Source organism: Mobula hypostoma, chromosome X2, assembly GCF_963921235.1.
Source record: "Mobula hypostoma chromosome X2, sMobHyp1.1, whole genome shotgun sequence".
NCBI classification, from domain to species: Eukaryota; Metazoa; Chordata; class Chondrichthyes; order Myliobatiformes; family Myliobatidae; genus Mobula; species Mobula hypostoma.
The window spans coordinates 16,254,745-16,272,699 of record NC_086129.1 but is presented as its reverse complement, the minus strand read 5'-3'; the positions used below and the strand labels follow the sequence as shown (position 1 = coordinate 16,272,699).

General features: G+C 41.8%; 1 protein-coding gene across 6 annotated transcripts in view; it reads left to right on the top strand.

Moving 5' to 3' along the window:
* Positions 1-17,955, top strand: part of aplp2 (amyloid beta (A4) precursor-like protein 2) — a 170,007-nt gene that overhangs the window by 100,767 nt on the left and 51,285 nt on the right. For 5 of the 6 annotated variants that reach the window (XM_063038392.1, XM_063038388.1, XM_063038387.1 and 2 more), the window contains exons 8-10: positions 1,406-1,480; positions 3,139-3,297; positions 6,377-6,505. In XM_063038392.1, the coding sequence (XP_062894462.1) occupies positions 1,406-1,480; positions 3,139-3,297; positions 6,377-6,505 (363 nt within the window). The remainder of the gene's footprint in view (positions 1-1,405; positions 1,481-3,138; positions 3,298-6,376; positions 6,506-17,955) is intronic. The other variant, XM_063038391.1, reaches the window with a different exon arrangement.

Below are 17,955 nucleotides of genomic sequence, written 5' to 3'. Positions count from 1 at the left end.
CACTTTGTAGAACAAATAAAAGGGCAAGCTGTTCTCTAAACCAGGGGAAAATTCAAAAATTAGAGGTGCAAAGGGACTTGGGAGTCCTTCTGCAGGATTCCCTAAAGGTTAATTTGCAGGTTGAGTCTGTGGTGAGAAAGGCAAATGGAATGTTAAGAATGAATGTGGAGAGGACATTTCTTCTGGTGGGGGACCACAGGACACGGCCTTAGAATAGAGAGGTGTCCTTTTAGAACAGAGATGAGGAGGAATTTCTTTAGCCAGGTTGTGGTGAATCTGTGGAATTTATTGTGCAGGTGGCTGTGGAGGCCAGGTCGTAGGGTATATGTAAGGCGGAGGTTGATAGGTTCTTGATTGGTCAGGGTATGAAGGGCTGAGGAGAAGACAGGAGATTTGGGTTGAGAGGGAAAATTGGATCAGCCACGATGAAATGGTGGAGCAGACTTGATGGGCCAAATGGCCTATTTCTGCTCCTATATTTTATGGTCTAATGGTCTTGTTTCTAAGGCTTCTGATAGTCTGTTGACAGTTTTCTGTCCAATTCTGTGCAGTGTGTTACAAGAAAGAAAGAAGGCCACTGGAGTGTGCAAAACAGATTTTCCAGATTGTTACTCGGGATGAGAGACTAAAGCTGAACAGACAGACTGTGAAAAATTAAGGTTATAAGTGCAAGAGATTCTGGAAATCCAGAGCAACACCCTTTGAGGGGTTGACAGGGGTTCTAATCGAGGCATTTAGAGTCTCTGTTGTCAAAAAACGGTTGCTATTGACAGAAAGTTCAACATTTTATGCACTTAAGTTATTACAATTGGGGAATGTACTGCCAAAAATAAGTTTTGAAAACAGGTTTGTTTATAGTGTTCAAGAGGGGAGTGGATAAATACTTGAACTGGCCACATGGCCTCTTCCCATGATGTATCTTTCAGATTTTTTTTGTAATCAGCAAGACATAAGTCTCAGCTACCTGGATGAATGCAGCTTCTAAACCACAAGAAGTAACAAACATTCACTGCCTCCACCACTGGTGCAATATAGCTGTAGTATGTAACATCTGTAGGATACATTGCACTAACTCAGCAGCACTCCAAAGCCAGCAGCCCTCATTGCCTGGAGGGAGAATCTTGTATTTCCAAACTACCTTTAAGAATCATGCTATCCTGACACAAAAATAATATTATTGGTTCTTTATCTGGGTTGAATTAAAATTATGATAGTGCCTATCCCAAAATATTGTGGGAATACATTTATTACAGAGGAAACAACTTGCCATAACTATCTTGAACGTAGTCTGGCTTTCATATTGATCACTGAAGGAGATTTTGAAATAATTAATTTGGATGACTGAATTTTTTTGTATACTCTTGATGGGCAAGTTACTTTGAATTTCCTTTACTCCCAAAACTAGGTTAGAGAACAGTGGGAAGAAGCAGAGCGGAAAGCAAGGAATCTGCCAAAGGCTCAGAGACAGATGTTGGTTCAGGTATGAATGCGTGAACTTTGTTAGAAGCTTGGGTTCATGTTCTGTTTTTGTTTGTGTGGAAGTTGAGATAATTTACAATTCTACCAATCTCCTTGGAAGTATTTGGCACACTGCTTACATTTTACTTCATACTCCCATGTTGTTCTTCCTCTCCAAAATAAGAATTTCTGTGAGTCCATCATATCATTTTAAATGAGAGTTTTGTGTTTGTGAATTTCAGGGAGTTATGTTTTGATTATTGCAACTTTGAATGTTGACTTGGGCCAATTTATCAAAAGTGATGCTCTTCAGTGTTCATCACACATCCCCACTTGGATGGAGGAAATTTCAATGATTAAGCAGGTTAATTCTTCGGGAACTTAACGTGATGAAAGCTAAAAGATTGTTTAAGGGGTTCTCATTTAAGACAGACATGAGGATAATTTTTCTCCAAAAGATGAGTATCTTTGGAATTGTTTGCACAGAAAAGTGCCGAGACTGATTCCTTGGATATATTTGAAGCTGACTTAGGTTTTTAATCAGTAAGGGAATTGAGTATTACAGAGTTAGGGTAGGAAAGTGGTCATGCAAAGTTGGATTGGCCATGGTCTTATTGAATGGTAGAATAGTCTTGTGGCCCCAAATGGCCCCCTCCCTGTTCTTAGTTCTTATTTTCTTGTGGAACCTTGGACAATGCCTTGAGAAATGCTAGCAGAATTGTTCTGGGGCTGTGTCCCCAACAACCACGACTTTCACCATCTTCCTTGTTGCTGGTTATGACTCGTTCATGAAGAGTTTTTGTTTATTCCCATCAATTTCATTTGTATTGGCTATATGATTGGTATTTAGTGAAATGTTGGATTGTCTGAGCTCATCTTTAGCAAACTGCTTCTGCTGTTTAGAATGCATTTATTAGCTTAACCATATTATCAACTCATTTTTAGGTACTTTTTGCCTGCTGCTTTGTGGCCTTCTATACTTCTGTTCAATGGTCTTTTTAGAGTAAGGGATAAGCTGGATCGTAAGGATAGATTGTAGTAATGTGCTACCACTGTGGATTAAAGTATCTCACTGATTCACAACTTTTGGTGAAGAGGTTCAATGAAAAACTTTACTTTGATTGTTGGTTCTCTTACTATCTAGCAGAGGTAGTGTCTAAGGAATTACTAGATTTCTTCAGGCCTTCAGCATCTTAACGAGTAATAGCATCTTTTAGAAGTGGTGTTCAGTCTGAACTGAGCTAATTAATACTTAACCTAAAACAATGTGACTTCATGCAATCAGTACTCCCAAGTCCACTCTGTGCCAGCTGCAAGAGCAGTTGATGCTCCTGTTCAACACATTAGCTGAAACTCTGAACCTCTAACTATGCAGCAGTTTCTCATAAATGCATTTGGCATATTAGCGTGGATCGATGGTTTAACCTGTCAAGTCACTTTCAAATCCAATTATTTATGATTCTGAACTGTAGCTGCTGCCACTGAGTTACAGGTTATGTGGTCATTTAATTATTAAAATATCAATGAGAGATGGTGATTGTGCCCCTTCTCCCATGGATATGTTCTACCTACTTTTGGGTTTGTATTGAATGTTTGTGCCTGAATATTTTGTGTGGAGGTGATTAGCTCTTTGGTAAGGGGATGCGCTCTGCAGTATGGTGATTACCCCTTTTTACTCAGCATTTCCAGAACATGGTTGCAGCTGTGGAGGAAGAAGCAGCCACCGAGAAGCTACAGTTGGTTGAAACTCATCTTGCTCGTGTTGAGGCTCTGCTGAATGATCGTAGACGTATTGCTTTAGAGAATTATCTATCTGCACTGCAGACAGATCCACCACGAGTGAGTACTGATTGTTCTGAATCCTAATGGAACTTGGAAGATGAATCAGAATCAGGTTTATCATCACCGGCATGTGACGTGAAATTTGTTAACTTAGCAGCAGCAGTTCAATGCAATACATAATCTAGCAGAGAAAAAAACATAATAAAATAAAAAGTAATAATAAATAAACAAGTAAGTCAATTACATATATTGAACAGATTTTAAAAAATGCAAAAACAGAAATACTGTATATTCAAAAAAAAAGTGAAGTAATGTCCAAAGATTCAGTGTCCATTTAGGAATCGGATGGCAGAGGGGAAGAAGCTGTTCCTGAATCACTGAGTGTGTGCCTTCAAGCTTCTGTATCTCCTACCTGATGGTAACAGTGAGAAAAGGGCATGCCCTGGGTGCTGGAGGTCCTTAATAATGAACGCTGCCTTTCTGAGACACCGCTCCCTGAAGATGTCCTGGGTACTTTGTAACTTTGTAGGCTAGTACGTGCCCAAGATGGAGCAGACTAGATTTACAACCTTCTGCAGCTGCTTTCAGTCCTGTGCAGTAGCCCCTCCATACCAGACAGTGATGCAGCCTGTCAGAATGCTCTCCACGGTACAACTATAGAAGTTTTTGAGTGTATTTGTTGACATGCCAAATCTCTTCAAACTCCTAATAAAGTATAACCGCTGCCTTGCCTTCTTTATGACTATATCAATACGTTGGGACCAGGTTAGATCCTCAGAGATCGTGACACCCAGGAACTTGAAACTGCTCAATCTCGCCACTTCTGATCCCTTTATGAGGATTGGTATGTGCTCCTTTGTCTTACTCTTCTGGAAGTCCACACTCAGCTCTTTCGTCTTACTGACATTGAGTGCCAGGTTGTTGCTGTGACACCACTCCAGTAGTTGCATTATCTCACTCCTGTACGCCCTCTCGTCACTACCTGAGATTCTACCAACAATGGTTGTATCGTCAGCAAATTTGTAGATGGTATTTGAGCTATGCCTAGCCACACAGTCATGTGTATACAGGGAGTAGAGCACTGGGCTGAGCACACACTCCTGAGGTGCGCCAGTGATGATTGTCAGCGAAGTGGAGATGTTATCACCAATCCGCACAGATTGTGGTCTTCCGGTTAGGAAGTCAAGGATCCAATTGCAGAGGGAGGTACAGAGGACCAGATTCTGCAACTTCTCAATCAGGATTGTGGGAATGATGGTATTAAATGCTGAGCTATAGTCGATGATCAGATGAAGTGTTAGTATCAGCAATGACTCAATGTGCCTTCTTATCTTTCATTTAATAAAGCCGATTTTTTTTTGGCGTGAAGTTAATCAGTCAGGCTGTGTACCTGATTCATTACTAATTGTTTGACTATTAAAATTACAAGTTTGTAACATCTAAGGATTAACCATGAAAATATAATTTTACCTGTGTGCTTGTTTCCAGGTGAAGCAGTGCAGGTTACTTCAGGGGAATAATCATGGTTTCAGTTACTGTATTTTCACTGTTAATGCACACTATTTGAGTTTAATATTGGGGACATGGAGCTATTTCAGTTAGCAGATACTGTGTATAATAACCAGAACTCATTCCCGTCATTTGGCTTCAGTTAGATTACCAGACAGAAAATGTAAAATTTAATGCATTTTTAGTAGTATCATCCAGTTTTTAAATGTCCAAGGTATATAACGAGTCAAAGCATACAGACTTCAAACGTTATCTTCTATATTTTGTTTGGATGAAACTGTTTCCTGTTCACTGTGCTGTGTCAGATTACTGTATGTCTTCAATTTCAATTATGGTAAATCAATTGCACCAAGTCTTTTTTGTTACCATTTAGAATGTGTGCATTGTGTGTACCAAAAATTAGTAATACTAGACTTGGCATTCATCTTGCTTTCGTGTTGAATCCTGTCCACGGCAGTAGTCAATTCTCCAGTATCAAGCTGATTTATTTGGTTTGATTGTTGATTCTTATCCAGGGCACGTCAAGGAACTTTCACAATGCTTTTGTAAGTCACTCAGTCTTTTATGTTACTTTTGTACATAAAAATGTTTTGTCATTCTCTCACTCCTCTCTCTTCTCTCTTCTCCACTTTTTTTCCCACTTTCCCCATCCAGACATTTTTCTCTTAAAATGAAGACTTTCCTTTTCCCATGATTTGCCAAGTCCTTACCCCAAAATTTCTAGTTTATTAGCTTGATTCTACCAGCAATTCTTCCCCCTTCCACTTTCCAAATTTAAAATGAATTGACTCTCCCTGTCTTCATCCCACTTTCCCTGCACCTGTGTTGAGTTTTTTTTTTCTACTTGACCCTATTTTTTCTTTGGTTTCCAATATTTTCTTTAAAAACAGAAAGGATGCTGCAGGGCTGGTCCTGGAAGCAAATGCAACACAGGCTCTAAGGAAGCTTGTAAATGGGCATCAATGTGCAGAGAATGGAGGGATATGGCATTGTGTAGGCAGAAGGAATTAGTTTAGTTTGGCAGTTAATTACTATATAAATTCATGGTTTGAAGGGCCTGCACTGTACTGTACTGTTCTATGTTCAAAATTATTAAAGATGGACTCAGATTACATGAGTTATCTATAAAATTCTGCAGTATTTGAACAAAAAATTGGAAAAGAGAATTGAAAGTTCTCAGGAACTTCAAGAGCACTGCTTAAGAAATGCAAAGAGAGAGGGATTGGAAATCTAATATTTGATTAGACTTGGATATATCCATAGGTTCCAGCAACTGGAACTGTACTCTGGTAGTCTTTCAAGCAAAAAAAAACAAAGTACTAAAGGTACCATATGTTTATAATAGAAACAAAAGCTGCTGTAGCACTGGGTTAGAAACAGCATGTTTAAAGAGAAACATTTAGAGTTTGAGAATAATGGCCTTTCAGCAGAACTGGAAGAAATTGCAGATTTGACAGAAAATGAGAAACACTGATTGCCTGTTCTGATAGAAGAGCAGAGCTTCCTCAAGGTGGTCATTCCAGAAAGAAGAGGGTGATTGAATTGAAGTTTAAAGCAAAAGTAATATACTGGATCTAATTATGTGCTTATGACAGTATTGATACATGTTGAAATATTTCCAATGCAGCCTCACCGCATCCTGCAGGCCCTGAAACGTTATGTGCGTGCAGAGCAAAAGGATCGGCAGCATACTCTTCGTCATTACCAGCATGTGATGGCTGTGGACCCCGAGAAAGCAGCACAAATGAAATCCCAAGTGAGTGATACAGTTAAAATCTTCTGTTATCTAGCAGAGTTAGTAATCTTTCACTGTTCAATGTATGGCTTCACTTTGCGAAGTGTCTAAACATTTAACTCGATTAGTGCTGGCTCTGTAAATTTAGGTTGGTGTAGATCTTAAGTAGTTGATAATTCTTACAAAATAATTTAGTGAAAATAGTCATACTGTTGAAAGGATAAAAATCTGAAAGGCATGCAGACATCTGTGTTTGATGCCGTTGATTGAGGTAGGAATGTTACCAATGTGTAGCAAAACATTTAAACCTTTGTTTGTTAGGGAATTGGCATCGTGCTGAGTAGTGATATGAATGGGGAGTTGGACCTCACCCAATCAGTAAGCAGGAGTACGAGAAGATGCCGGAGGGATTCAACCTAATTATGTGGCTGAAGATTTAAAAAAGCAGCACTTTGCGGCAGTTTTCAGAGTTGGAAAGCACCCAAGCAGTGAACAGGATTCATTAGCAACAGTAAATAACAATAAGGCAGGGGCAAGCAGAGCAGCTATTTTGTGAGTGGGCCAGTGTTGGAGTGGCTTTGGCTCATCAGGCTTGGACAAAGTAAGGTTCTGGTAAATTTCTTCTTCTTTATTCTTCATTCCTTGTGTGTTAGGACACAGTATAGAGAGAATGCCACCAGAGGCTATATTTTGTTCTTTGTGTGAGATGTGGGAATTCTGGGAGACCTCCAGCTTTCCAGATATCCACATCTGCACCAGGTGCACCAAGCTACAGCTCCTGAGAGAACGTGTTAAGGAACTAGAGCTGCAGCTCGATGACCTTCAGTTCATATGGGAGACTGAGGAAGTGATAGATGGGAGCTATATGGAGATAGTCACCCCTAGATTGCAGGAGGCGTGTACTTGGGTAACTGTCAGGAGAGGGAAAGGGAAATGGACATCCAGTGCATAGTACCCCTGTGGCTATTCCCTTCAATATTAAGTATACCACTTTGGATACTGTTAAGGGGGACAACCTACCCAGATGGAGCCGCAGTGACTGGGTCTCAGGCACAGGGTCTGGTGCTGGGGCTCAGAAGAGAAGCGAGGTGAAGAGGACTGTAGTAGTGACAAGAGATTCCATAGAAGAATAGAGGCAAGATTCTGTGGATGTGATTGAGACATCCAGATGATATATTGGCTCTCAGGTACCAGGGTCAGGGATGTCTCAGATTGGGTCCACAGCATTCTCAATGATGAGGGTGAGCAGCCATAATTCTTGGTATATATTGGCACTAGTGACAAGGTTGGAAAGTTGAAGAGGTCCTGAAGAGAGATACTAGGGAGATAGGTATAAAAGCGGAAAAACAGGACCTCCAAGGTAGTAATCTCTGGATTGCTGCCTGTGCCACGTGCCAGTGAGTGTAATAATAGGATGATTTGGCAGGTGAATGCATGGCTGAGAAGCGGGTGCAGGGGTTCAGATTTCTGGATCAGTGGGATCTCTTCTGGGGGAGGTACGACCTGAACAAAGGGGATGGGTTACACCTGAACCCAAGGGAAACCAATATCCTTGTGGGCAGGTTTGCTCGAGTTATTTGGGAGGGCTTAAACTAATTTGGCAGGGAGATGGAAACCAGAGTGATCGGGCTGAGGATGGGGTAGTTGGCTGACAAATAGAAGTACTGTGTAGTGAAAATATTGGCAAGGAGAGGTTGATGACAATTGTGGTCAACAGGGTGAGCTGCAGTGTAAAAGGGGGACAAAGTCAAAAAGGGTGATGATTACAGAACTGAAGGTGTTATATTTGAATGCATACAGTGTACGGAATAAGGTAGATGAACATAGCACAGTTACAGATTGGCATGTATGAAATTTTGGGCATCACTGAATTGTGGCTGAAAAGATTATAGCTGGGAGCTTAACGTGCAAGGATACACATTGTATCAGAAGATAAGGCAAAGGTGGGTGGGGTGACTCTGTTGGTGAAAAATAAGATTAACTCAAATCATCAGAAAGTGGTGACATGGGATCAGAAGGTGTAGAGTCATTCTAGACAGAGTTAAGAAACTGGAAGCAGAAAAAGACTCTGATGGAAGTTATATACAGACCTCAAAGCAGCAAAGGTATGGTCTACAAATTACAATGGGAGATAGGGCAAGGTTATGAAGGTCATTGGGGATTTCAATTTGCAAGGAAATTGGGAAAATCAGGTTGGTGCTGTATCCTAAGAGGGGGAGTATGTAGAATGCTGACAAGATAGCCTTTTAGGGCAGTTTGTGGTTGAGCACACTTGGAAATTGGCTATTCTGCATTGGGTGTTGTGCAATGAACCAGAATTGATCAGAGTGCTTCAAGTAACAGAGAAGCCAGAGAGTGGTAGTAGAGGGTTGCCTCTCTGACTGGAGGCCTGTGACTAGTGGAGTGCTGCAGGAATCGGTGCTGGATCTGTTGTTGTCTATCATGTATATCAATGATCTGGATGATGTTAACTGAATCAGCAAATTTATGGATGACACCAAGAATGGGGTGTAGTGGACAGTGAGGAAGATGATCATGAGGGATCTGGACCAGCTGAGGGATCTGGACCAGCTGTACAAATGGGCTGAAAAATGGCAGATGGAATTTAATGCAGACAAGTGTGAGGTGTTGCATTTCGGTAAGACCAACCAGGGCAGGTCTTACACAGTAAGCAGTAGAGCACTGAGGGGTGTGGTAGGACAAAGGGATCTGGGAATACAGGTCTATAATTCATCGAAAGTAGCATCACAGGTTGATAAGGGTTGGAAATAAAGCTTTTAGCACATTTGCCTTCATAAATCAATGTACTGAGTACAGAAGATGGGATGTTACGTTGAAGTTGTGTAAGATGTTGGTGAGACCTAATTTGGAGTATTGTGTGCAGTTTTGGTCACCTACCTTCAGGAAAGATGTAAATAAGGTTGAAATAGTGCAGAGAAAATTTACAAAGTTGTTGCTGGGTCTGGAGGTCCTGAGTTATATGGAAATATTGAATAGGTTAGGACTTTATTCCTTGGAACGTAGAAGATTGAGAGGAGATTTGAGAGAGGGAAAACAAAAATTATGGGGGATGTAGACAGGGTAAAGCAAGCAAGTTTTTTCCTTAATGAGGTTGGGTGGGACTACACTTAGAGGTTCAGTGTGAAAGGTCAAAAGTTTAAGGGGAACATGAGGGGAAATGTCTTCACTAAGCAGGTCGTAGGAGTGTGGAATGAACTGCCAGCACGAGTGGTGCATGTGAGCTCGATTTCAACATTTAAGAGAAGTTTGGGTAGGTGCATGGATGGTTGGGGCATGGAGGACTCTGGTCCTGGAGCAAGTCCACAGGAGTAGGCAGTTTAAGTGGTTCAGCACAAACTAGATGGGCCAAAGTGCCTGTTTCTGTGCTGTACTTTTCTATGACTGAACCCTTTGGGGGCAGTGATCATAATATGATAGTGTTCACCCTGCAATTTGAGAAGGAGAGGCTAAAATCAGATTTATCAATATTACAGTAGACTAAAGGAAATTACAGAGGAATGAGAGGGGAGCTGGCCAGAATTGATTGGAAGGGAACATACGCAGGGATGATCAGAGATGATGATCAGCAATGGATGGGAGCAATTCGGAAGGTGTAAGATAGATACATCCCAAAGAAGTAGTATTCCAAAGGCAGGATTTTGACTGTGGCTGACAAAGGAAATCAAAGCCAACATGAAAAGCAAAAAGAGGGCATATAATAGAGCAAAAATTAGTTGGAAGTTGGAGGATTGGGAAGCTTTTAAAACCAACAGAAAGCAGCTAAAAAAGCCATAAGGAGGGAAAAGATGAAATATGAAGCTAACAATATCGAAGAGGATGCCGAAAGATTTTTCAGATATTTCAAGTGAAAGAGGCAAGAGTTGATGTTGGACTGCTGGAAACTGATGCTGGAGATGCAGTAATGGGGGGGCGAGGAAATGGCAGATGAACTGAGTAAGTATTTTGCATCAGTCTAGCAGTACGCCGAATGTTTGAGCATGTCAGGTGACAGAAGCATGTGAAGTTGCTGAAGGTTCTTGGGGAAACTGAAAGGTCTGAAGGTAGATAAGTCACCTGGACCAGATGATCTACATTCCAGGATTCTGAAATATGTGGCTGACCAGATTTTGGCATGGTTCTGGAGAACTGGAAAATTGCAAGTGTCACTGCACTCTTCAAGAAGGGAGAGAGGTAGAATAAAGGAAATACAGGCCAGTTTGTGTGACCTCAATGGTTGGGACAAACGTTGGAGTCGATAGTTAAGGATGTAGTCTCGGAGTAAAATAGGCCAAAGTCAGCATGGTTTCCTTAAGGGAAAATCTTGCCTGACAAATTTGTTGAAATTCTTTGAAGAAATAACAAGCATGGTAGACAAAGGAGAATCAGTGGATGGTGTGCACTTGGATTTTCAGAAGACCTTTGACAAGGTGTTGCACATGAGGCTGCTTAGCAAGATAAGAGCCTATGGTATTACAGGAAAGATTCTTGCATGGAGAAAGCAGTGGCTGATTGGCAGAAGGCAAAGAGTGGGAATAAAAGGAGCCTTTTCTGATTGACTGCTGGCAATGAGTGATGTTCCACAGTGTCGGGACAGCTTTTTACGTTATATGTCAATAATTTGGATGATGGAATTGATGGCTTTGTGACCAAGTTTGTGGATGATACGAAGAGAGATGGAGGGGCAGATGTTGTTGAGGAATCAGGGAGGCTGCAGAGGGCTTAGAGATTCGGAGGAATGGGCAAAGAAGTGGCAAATGATATACAGTGTCAGGAAATGTATGGTCATGCACTTTGGTAGAAGAAATAAAAGGGGAGACTATATTCTAAATAGAGAGAGAATTCAAAAATCTGACATGCAAAGGGACTTGAGTCCTTGTGCAGGATTCCCTGAATGTTAATTTGCAGGTTCTGTCGGTGGGGAGGAAGGCAAGTATGATGTTACTATTCAGTTCAAGAGGACTAGACGATAAAAGCAAGGATGTAATGTTGAGGCTTGAAAAGGCACTGGTTTGGACTCAGAGTATTTTGAGCAGTTTTGGGCCCTTTATCTAAGAAAGGATATGTTGAAACTGGAGAAGGTTCAAAAGAGGTTCACGAAAATGATTCTGGGATTGAATGGCTTATCATGAGGAGCATTTGATGGCTCTGGGACTCTACTCACTGGAATTCAGAAGGATGAGGGGAATCTCATTGAAACCTATTAAATGTTGAAAGGCCTTAATACAGTGGATGTGGAGAGGATTTTACCAAAGTCGGGGAGTCTAAGACCAGTGGACACAGCTTCAGAATGGAGGGACATCCGTTTAGAATGGGGATGAAGAGGAATTTCTTTAGCCAGGGAGTGGTGAATCTGTCGAATTCTTTGCCACAAGCAGCTGTGGAGGCCAAGTCTTTATGTATTTTTAAGGCAGAGGTTGATAGATTGATTATTCAGGGCATGAAGGGATACGGGGAGAAGGCAGTAGGTTGGAGCTGAGAGGAAAATGATTAGCCATGATGAAATTCTGCTACTATATCTTATAGCAATGGATAGTGACGTGGAATCACTTTGGGTGGGAACAATGACCAGTAGTGGGGGAAAGAAATATGACGGCAGCAATAAGCCCCAGCTGTGTTGCATCTTGATAGGACAAAGTATAAGGGGAAGTATCAGAGGCATGCAAGGAGGAAAGTGTAATTATCATGGGTAATTTTAATCTCCATGTTGATTTGACTAATGAAACTGGCAAGGGTACCTTGAAGAGAGAAAAAAATCTGGTCCGTATAATGCCGAGCTGTGGGCTCCGTCGAGGCCATTAGTCAGACTCCTGGACCATTCTAAAATTTGATGGCAGAGAGGAACAAGCAGGTATAGGTCTTCAGGCTCCTGTACCTCCTCCCTGATGGTTGTAACAAGAACAGGGCATGTCCCAAATGGTAAATTCATGAAATGATTTGGGGATTGACTCTTCTTGTAGTATGTTTAAACTTATCCTAATTTTATTTTCACTCTTTTAGATTTGGTCATGTGCATTAACCAAAGATGTGATTTAAGAAAAACCAAAGGAGTAATTAATCACCTGGTAGAATTCCAGTTACAGTTTGAGGTTGAACATCTTAGCCCATAACCAACGTCTTCAATTTAAATAAGGCCAATTAGAATGGTATGAATGTTGAGCTGTCTGGATAGTAAAACAAAGACTAGAGTATACACAGTGATAAGTGCCAGTAGTATACCAGAGGACTGGGAAAAAAAAAGTGAGAAGATAAAAGAGTTTGATTATGAGAGAAAATTGGCAATGTCAAAACAAACTGCAAAGAATTATACAGATGTAAAAAATGGTAGTGGAGAGGTAAGTTTAGTGCAGGTTTCCTAGAGTACAAATGTATGGAATGAATAATGGGTTTGGAGGAGTGGCAGGTAAGTTACATTAAAGAAGGGTCCTTCTTTAGGACTCTTTAAGTCTTGAAGAAGGGTCTCACTTTGAAAAGTCAACTATTTATTCCTTTCCATAGATGCTGTCTGATTTGTTGAGTTCCTCCAGCATTTTGTGTGATCCTTTGTATTTCCAGTATCTGCAGACTTTCTCATGTTTAAGTTACTACAGTACATCAGTCCTCATAATGAAGGGCACTCCAAATATCCAAAAGGTATCTTGTGGGCTCATTAGACAAAATATTGAGGGAGTTAGTGGGACTAAAGGCAGTTAAGTCACCAGGTCCTGATGGCCTGCAAAAGTACGGGGGAAGGGGCACTTGTTATAGTGGTACATCACAGAAACAGGCCCTTCAACCCATGATGTTGTGACAAACTAATTAAACTAGTAGTTAAAAGCCAAACTAGACTAATCCTTTCTGTCCACACAAGGTCCATATCCCTCCAATCTCTGCACATTCATGTGCCTACCTAAGGGCCTCTTAAATGCCTTTGTTGTATTTGCCTCCACCACCACTCCTGGCAGTGAAGTACCCACCACTCTCTGTCTAAAGAATACTTACTCTTGGCATTGCCTTTGAACCTGCCCTCTCTCACCTTGAATGGACGCCTTATAGTATTAGACTTTACGGCCCTGGGCAAAAGGTACCAGCTGTCTACACTACCTGTGCCTCTTATAATTTTATAAACTTCTATCAGATCTCTCCTCAGCTTCTGCCACTCGAGAGAAAACAATTCAAGTTTGTCCAACCTCTCATTATAGCACATGCCCTCCAATCCAGGCAGCATCCCAATAAGTCTCTTTTTGCATCTACTCCAAAACCTCAACATCCTTCCTGTGATGGGGCAAACAGAATTGAATGCAATATTCTCGATATGAGTGAACCAGAGTTTTATAATGCTGTATTAGAATTTCCAGGCTCTTGAAGTCATTGATCTCCCAGAGTGCAACTTGTCGCACTTTGTGGAATTGTTACCTGGCTGATGTGCAGTATTAGATCTAACCATATGTACCACTTAAAAAAAAAAGCGTATCCTAGCCCATAAAGACCTTGCAAAGCGTCACTTGCTGTTAAAGTTGTGGAAGAAGGACTAGTGGTCAGAGGAGACTAAAGTGGAACTTTTAGACCTCAACACTACGTGCGTGTATTGTGCAGTAAATCAAAGACTAGGCATCAGCCAGTTAACACCATCCCTACTGTCAAGTATGACGGATATAGCATAATGGTATGGAAGGATGCTTTTCAGCGGCAGGGACTAGAAATTGCTAGCCTCTACCAGAACGCTTAAACTGGGAAGGAAGTTCATCTTTCAGCAGGGCAACAACCAAAAGCACACTGCCAGAGCAACCATGGAATGGCTCAAATGACGAAAATTGATGTCCTTGAGTGGCCTAGTCTGAGTCCTGATCTTCACCCAATCAGTCCCTGGCAAGACCTCAGGATTGCTGTCCACGCCACTCCCCAACTAACCTGGCACAGATTGAGCAATTTTACAAGGAGGAATGGGCAAATGGGCAAATCTTGCTCTATCACATTATGCAAACCTACTAGAGACTTATCCAAAAAGATTACTGGCTGTAATAGCTGAGCAAGGTGGTTGAACTAAGCACTGAGCAAAGGGGGATGAATACTTTTGACCTGCTGATATTTCAGTTTTTGAATTTTTAGTATTTCATGCTATACGCTTTTTACAATTTTCCCTGTTTTGGGGTGTGAGTATGAATGTATATATGTGTGTAAGTACACACGTGCAAAAGTCTTAGATGCTGCGGGAGGGCTATGGGACAGGTGGCAGAGAAGGAGTGCCAGGAACGGGGTTGAAGGGTGGTGCAGGTGCAGACACATCCAGCCCTGAGACCAGGCAAGGTCATTTGATTCCAAATAATTGTTTTATTGATCATTACAGAATGTCTCTCTGATTCTTCCCACTCCCTCCCCTCTCCCTTCCCATTTTCCTAACCATGATTCTCCTCTCCTGCCCGATCTCTCGCACTCTCTCTCACTCACTCACACACTCGCCCTCCCCCTCTCTCTCTCTCTCTCTCTCTCACACACATGCACTCGCTGACACACTCTCTCTCACACACAGAGTCAGGTTACTGACAAAGCCTGCTCTTCTCCAGAAAGATCTGTTTATGTGCACCATGCCTCGATCAAAACAACTTTCAGAGGACTTCAGAAGGAGAATTGTAGAGATGCATGAAGCTGGAAAAGGCTACAAAAGCATTTCTAAACATCAGTCCACAGTAAGAGAAATTGTCTACAAAAAGAAGAAATTCAGTGCTGTTAATTTCTCTGAGTGGACATCCTGCAAATATCATTCCAAGAGCACAATGTGCATTGCTGAAGGAGGTGAAAAAGAACTCGAGGGTAACAGCAAAAGACCTGCAGAAATCTCTAGAACTTGCTAAAGTCTCTGTTAATGTGTCCACTATAAGAAAAACACTGAACAAGAATGGTGCTGCTTTGCTGTCTCAGGGCCTGGACAGCTTGCAATCATTGAGGGAACGATCGTATCAAGGCATTTTAGAGAAGGATGTTAGGGTAGCTGTCTGTCACCTGAAGCTTAATAGAAGTTGGATGATGCAACAAGACAATGATCCAAAACACAAGAATAAATCAACAGAATGGTTTAAAAAGAAAATTTGTGTTTTGGAATGGCTAAGTCAGAGTCCAGACCTTTACCCAATTGAGATGCTGTGGCATGACCTGAAGATGGCTGTTCATGCAAGGCATCCCAGAAATATTGATGAACTGAAACAGATTTGTATGAAGGAATGGTCTAAGATTCCTCCTTGCCGTTGTGTAAGTCTGATCAGCAGCTACAGGAAATGTTTGGTGGAGGTTACTGCTGATAAAGGAGATTATTTTTTCTATTATTGTGAGATGAAGATCAGACTACATTTTATGAGTAATTAATGCAGAAAGCCAGGTAATTGCAAAGGGTTCACAAACTTTTTCTTGCATCTGAATGTGCCCAAGACTTTTTCACAGTGCTGTTATATAGTGGATTCTGGTTAATTGGAACACATTGAAACAAGTTCATTTTGGTCCAGTTAAGTGGCAGCCCCAATTAGCCAAAGTTTCATGGAGATAATTGAAAAGGTATATTAAAAGAAGAGAAACTACAATTCAGCAGAGTAACAACTCGTGTATTTAAATAAAACACAGAGCAAAGTAGAACACTACCAGTACTACTACAGTATTATAAAACTGCGTATTAGTTCAGAATTAGATTTAATATCACTGGCTTATGTCATGAAATTTGTTGTCTTTGCGGCAGCAGGGCAATGCAGTACATAATACAGGTCAACCTTCACTAATCCGGCACCATTGGGACCTGAGGAGTGCCGGATTAGTGAAAATGCCGAATTACAGAAGGATCACGTTAAGCAATAGCTAACCGCCTCATCATACCTTTAAAATATCAAAGGATTCAATGGTTCATTTAATGTCAGAGAAATGTATGCAACATACATCCTGAAACGCTTTTTCTTCGCAACCATCTACGAAAAACAGAGGAATTCCCCAAAGAATGAACGACAGTTAAAAGTTAGAACCCCTAAGTCCCCCCCCGCTCCCCTCCCTCCCGCGTGTAAGCGGCAGCAAGCAACAATCCCCCCCTCCCCACCGGCAAAAAATAAAGCGCACCCACTGCCAGCGCTCAAGCGTGAGCTAAGCGATAGCAAAGACACAGACTTGCAGCTACCCCATAGACTACATTGCACTCACAGTTACTGAGGGAATCCTGGTTAGTTTCTTTTCCTCCGCTTAGTAATATGCTTAAATTCAGTGGGTCACCACGTCTGATCTGAGGTTGTAGGCAGAAGAGAACGGAACGCCTGCTGGGCAACGCCAGAGGGCAGTGCACGACTGCCGGCAAGCGGGCGAGAAGGCGGACCGGCCCAGCATGCACCAGCTTCCCTGCCGCTGGCAGGTGAGACGGGTGGGTGCCGGGCAGCCTCGCCTCATGCAAATGATATTAATAAATGCAGAAAAACAAGCAGTATGTGCTTACAAGAGCGAGCCAACACATGAACAGATCTAGCGCAACCAAAACAATGCACAGCATATTGGTACGGTGGCCTGGAAAATTTGAAATTACAGTTGCGCAGAAAATTTGAAATCAGTGCGGATTATCGACGGAACCGTATTGCAGGTAGTCGGATTAGTGAAAGTGGACCCGTAATAGAAAAAAAACTGAATTACAGTAAGTACGTATATGTATGTAGTGCATTGCAAGAAAAAGTAGTGAGGTAGTGTTGATGGGTTCAATGCCCATTCAGAAATTGGATGGCAGAGGGGAAGAAGCTGTTCCTGAATCACTGAGTGTGTGCCTTCAGGCTCCTGTTCCTCCTTCCTGATGGTAGCAATGAGAAGAGGGCATGTTCAGGGTAATGGGGGTCCTTAATGATAGATGCTGCCTTTTTGAGGCATCGCTCCTTTACAATGTCCTGGATACTACAGAGGCTACTGCCCATGATGGAGCTGACTAAGTTGCAACTCGCTGCAGCTTATTTTGATCCTGTGCAGTAGCCCCCACCTACTGGATGGTGATGCAGCCAGTTAGAATGCTGTCCACAGTACAGGTATAGATATTTGCAACTGTCTTTGGTGACGTACCAATTCTCCTCAAACTCTTGATGAACTAAAGCGACTGTGGTGCCTTCTTCATTGCTGCATCGATGTGCTGGGCCCAGGATAGATCCTCAGAGATCTTGACACCCAGGAACTTGAAATTGCTCACTCTTTCCACTTTTGATCCCTTTATGAGGACTGGTATGTGTTCCCTCATCTTACCCTTCCTGAAGTCCACAATCAGTTCTTCGGTCTTACTAACATTGAGTGTAAGGTTGTTGCTGTGATTCCATTCAACTAGCTGATATATCTCGCTCCATGCATTCTCTCGTCACCATCAGAAATCCGGCCAACTATTCTTGTTTTATCAACGAATTTATAGATGCTACTTGAGCTATGAGCTATGCCTAGCCACACAGTCATGAGTATAGAGAGAGTAGAGCAGCGGGCTCAGCATTCATCCCTAAGGTGCGCCA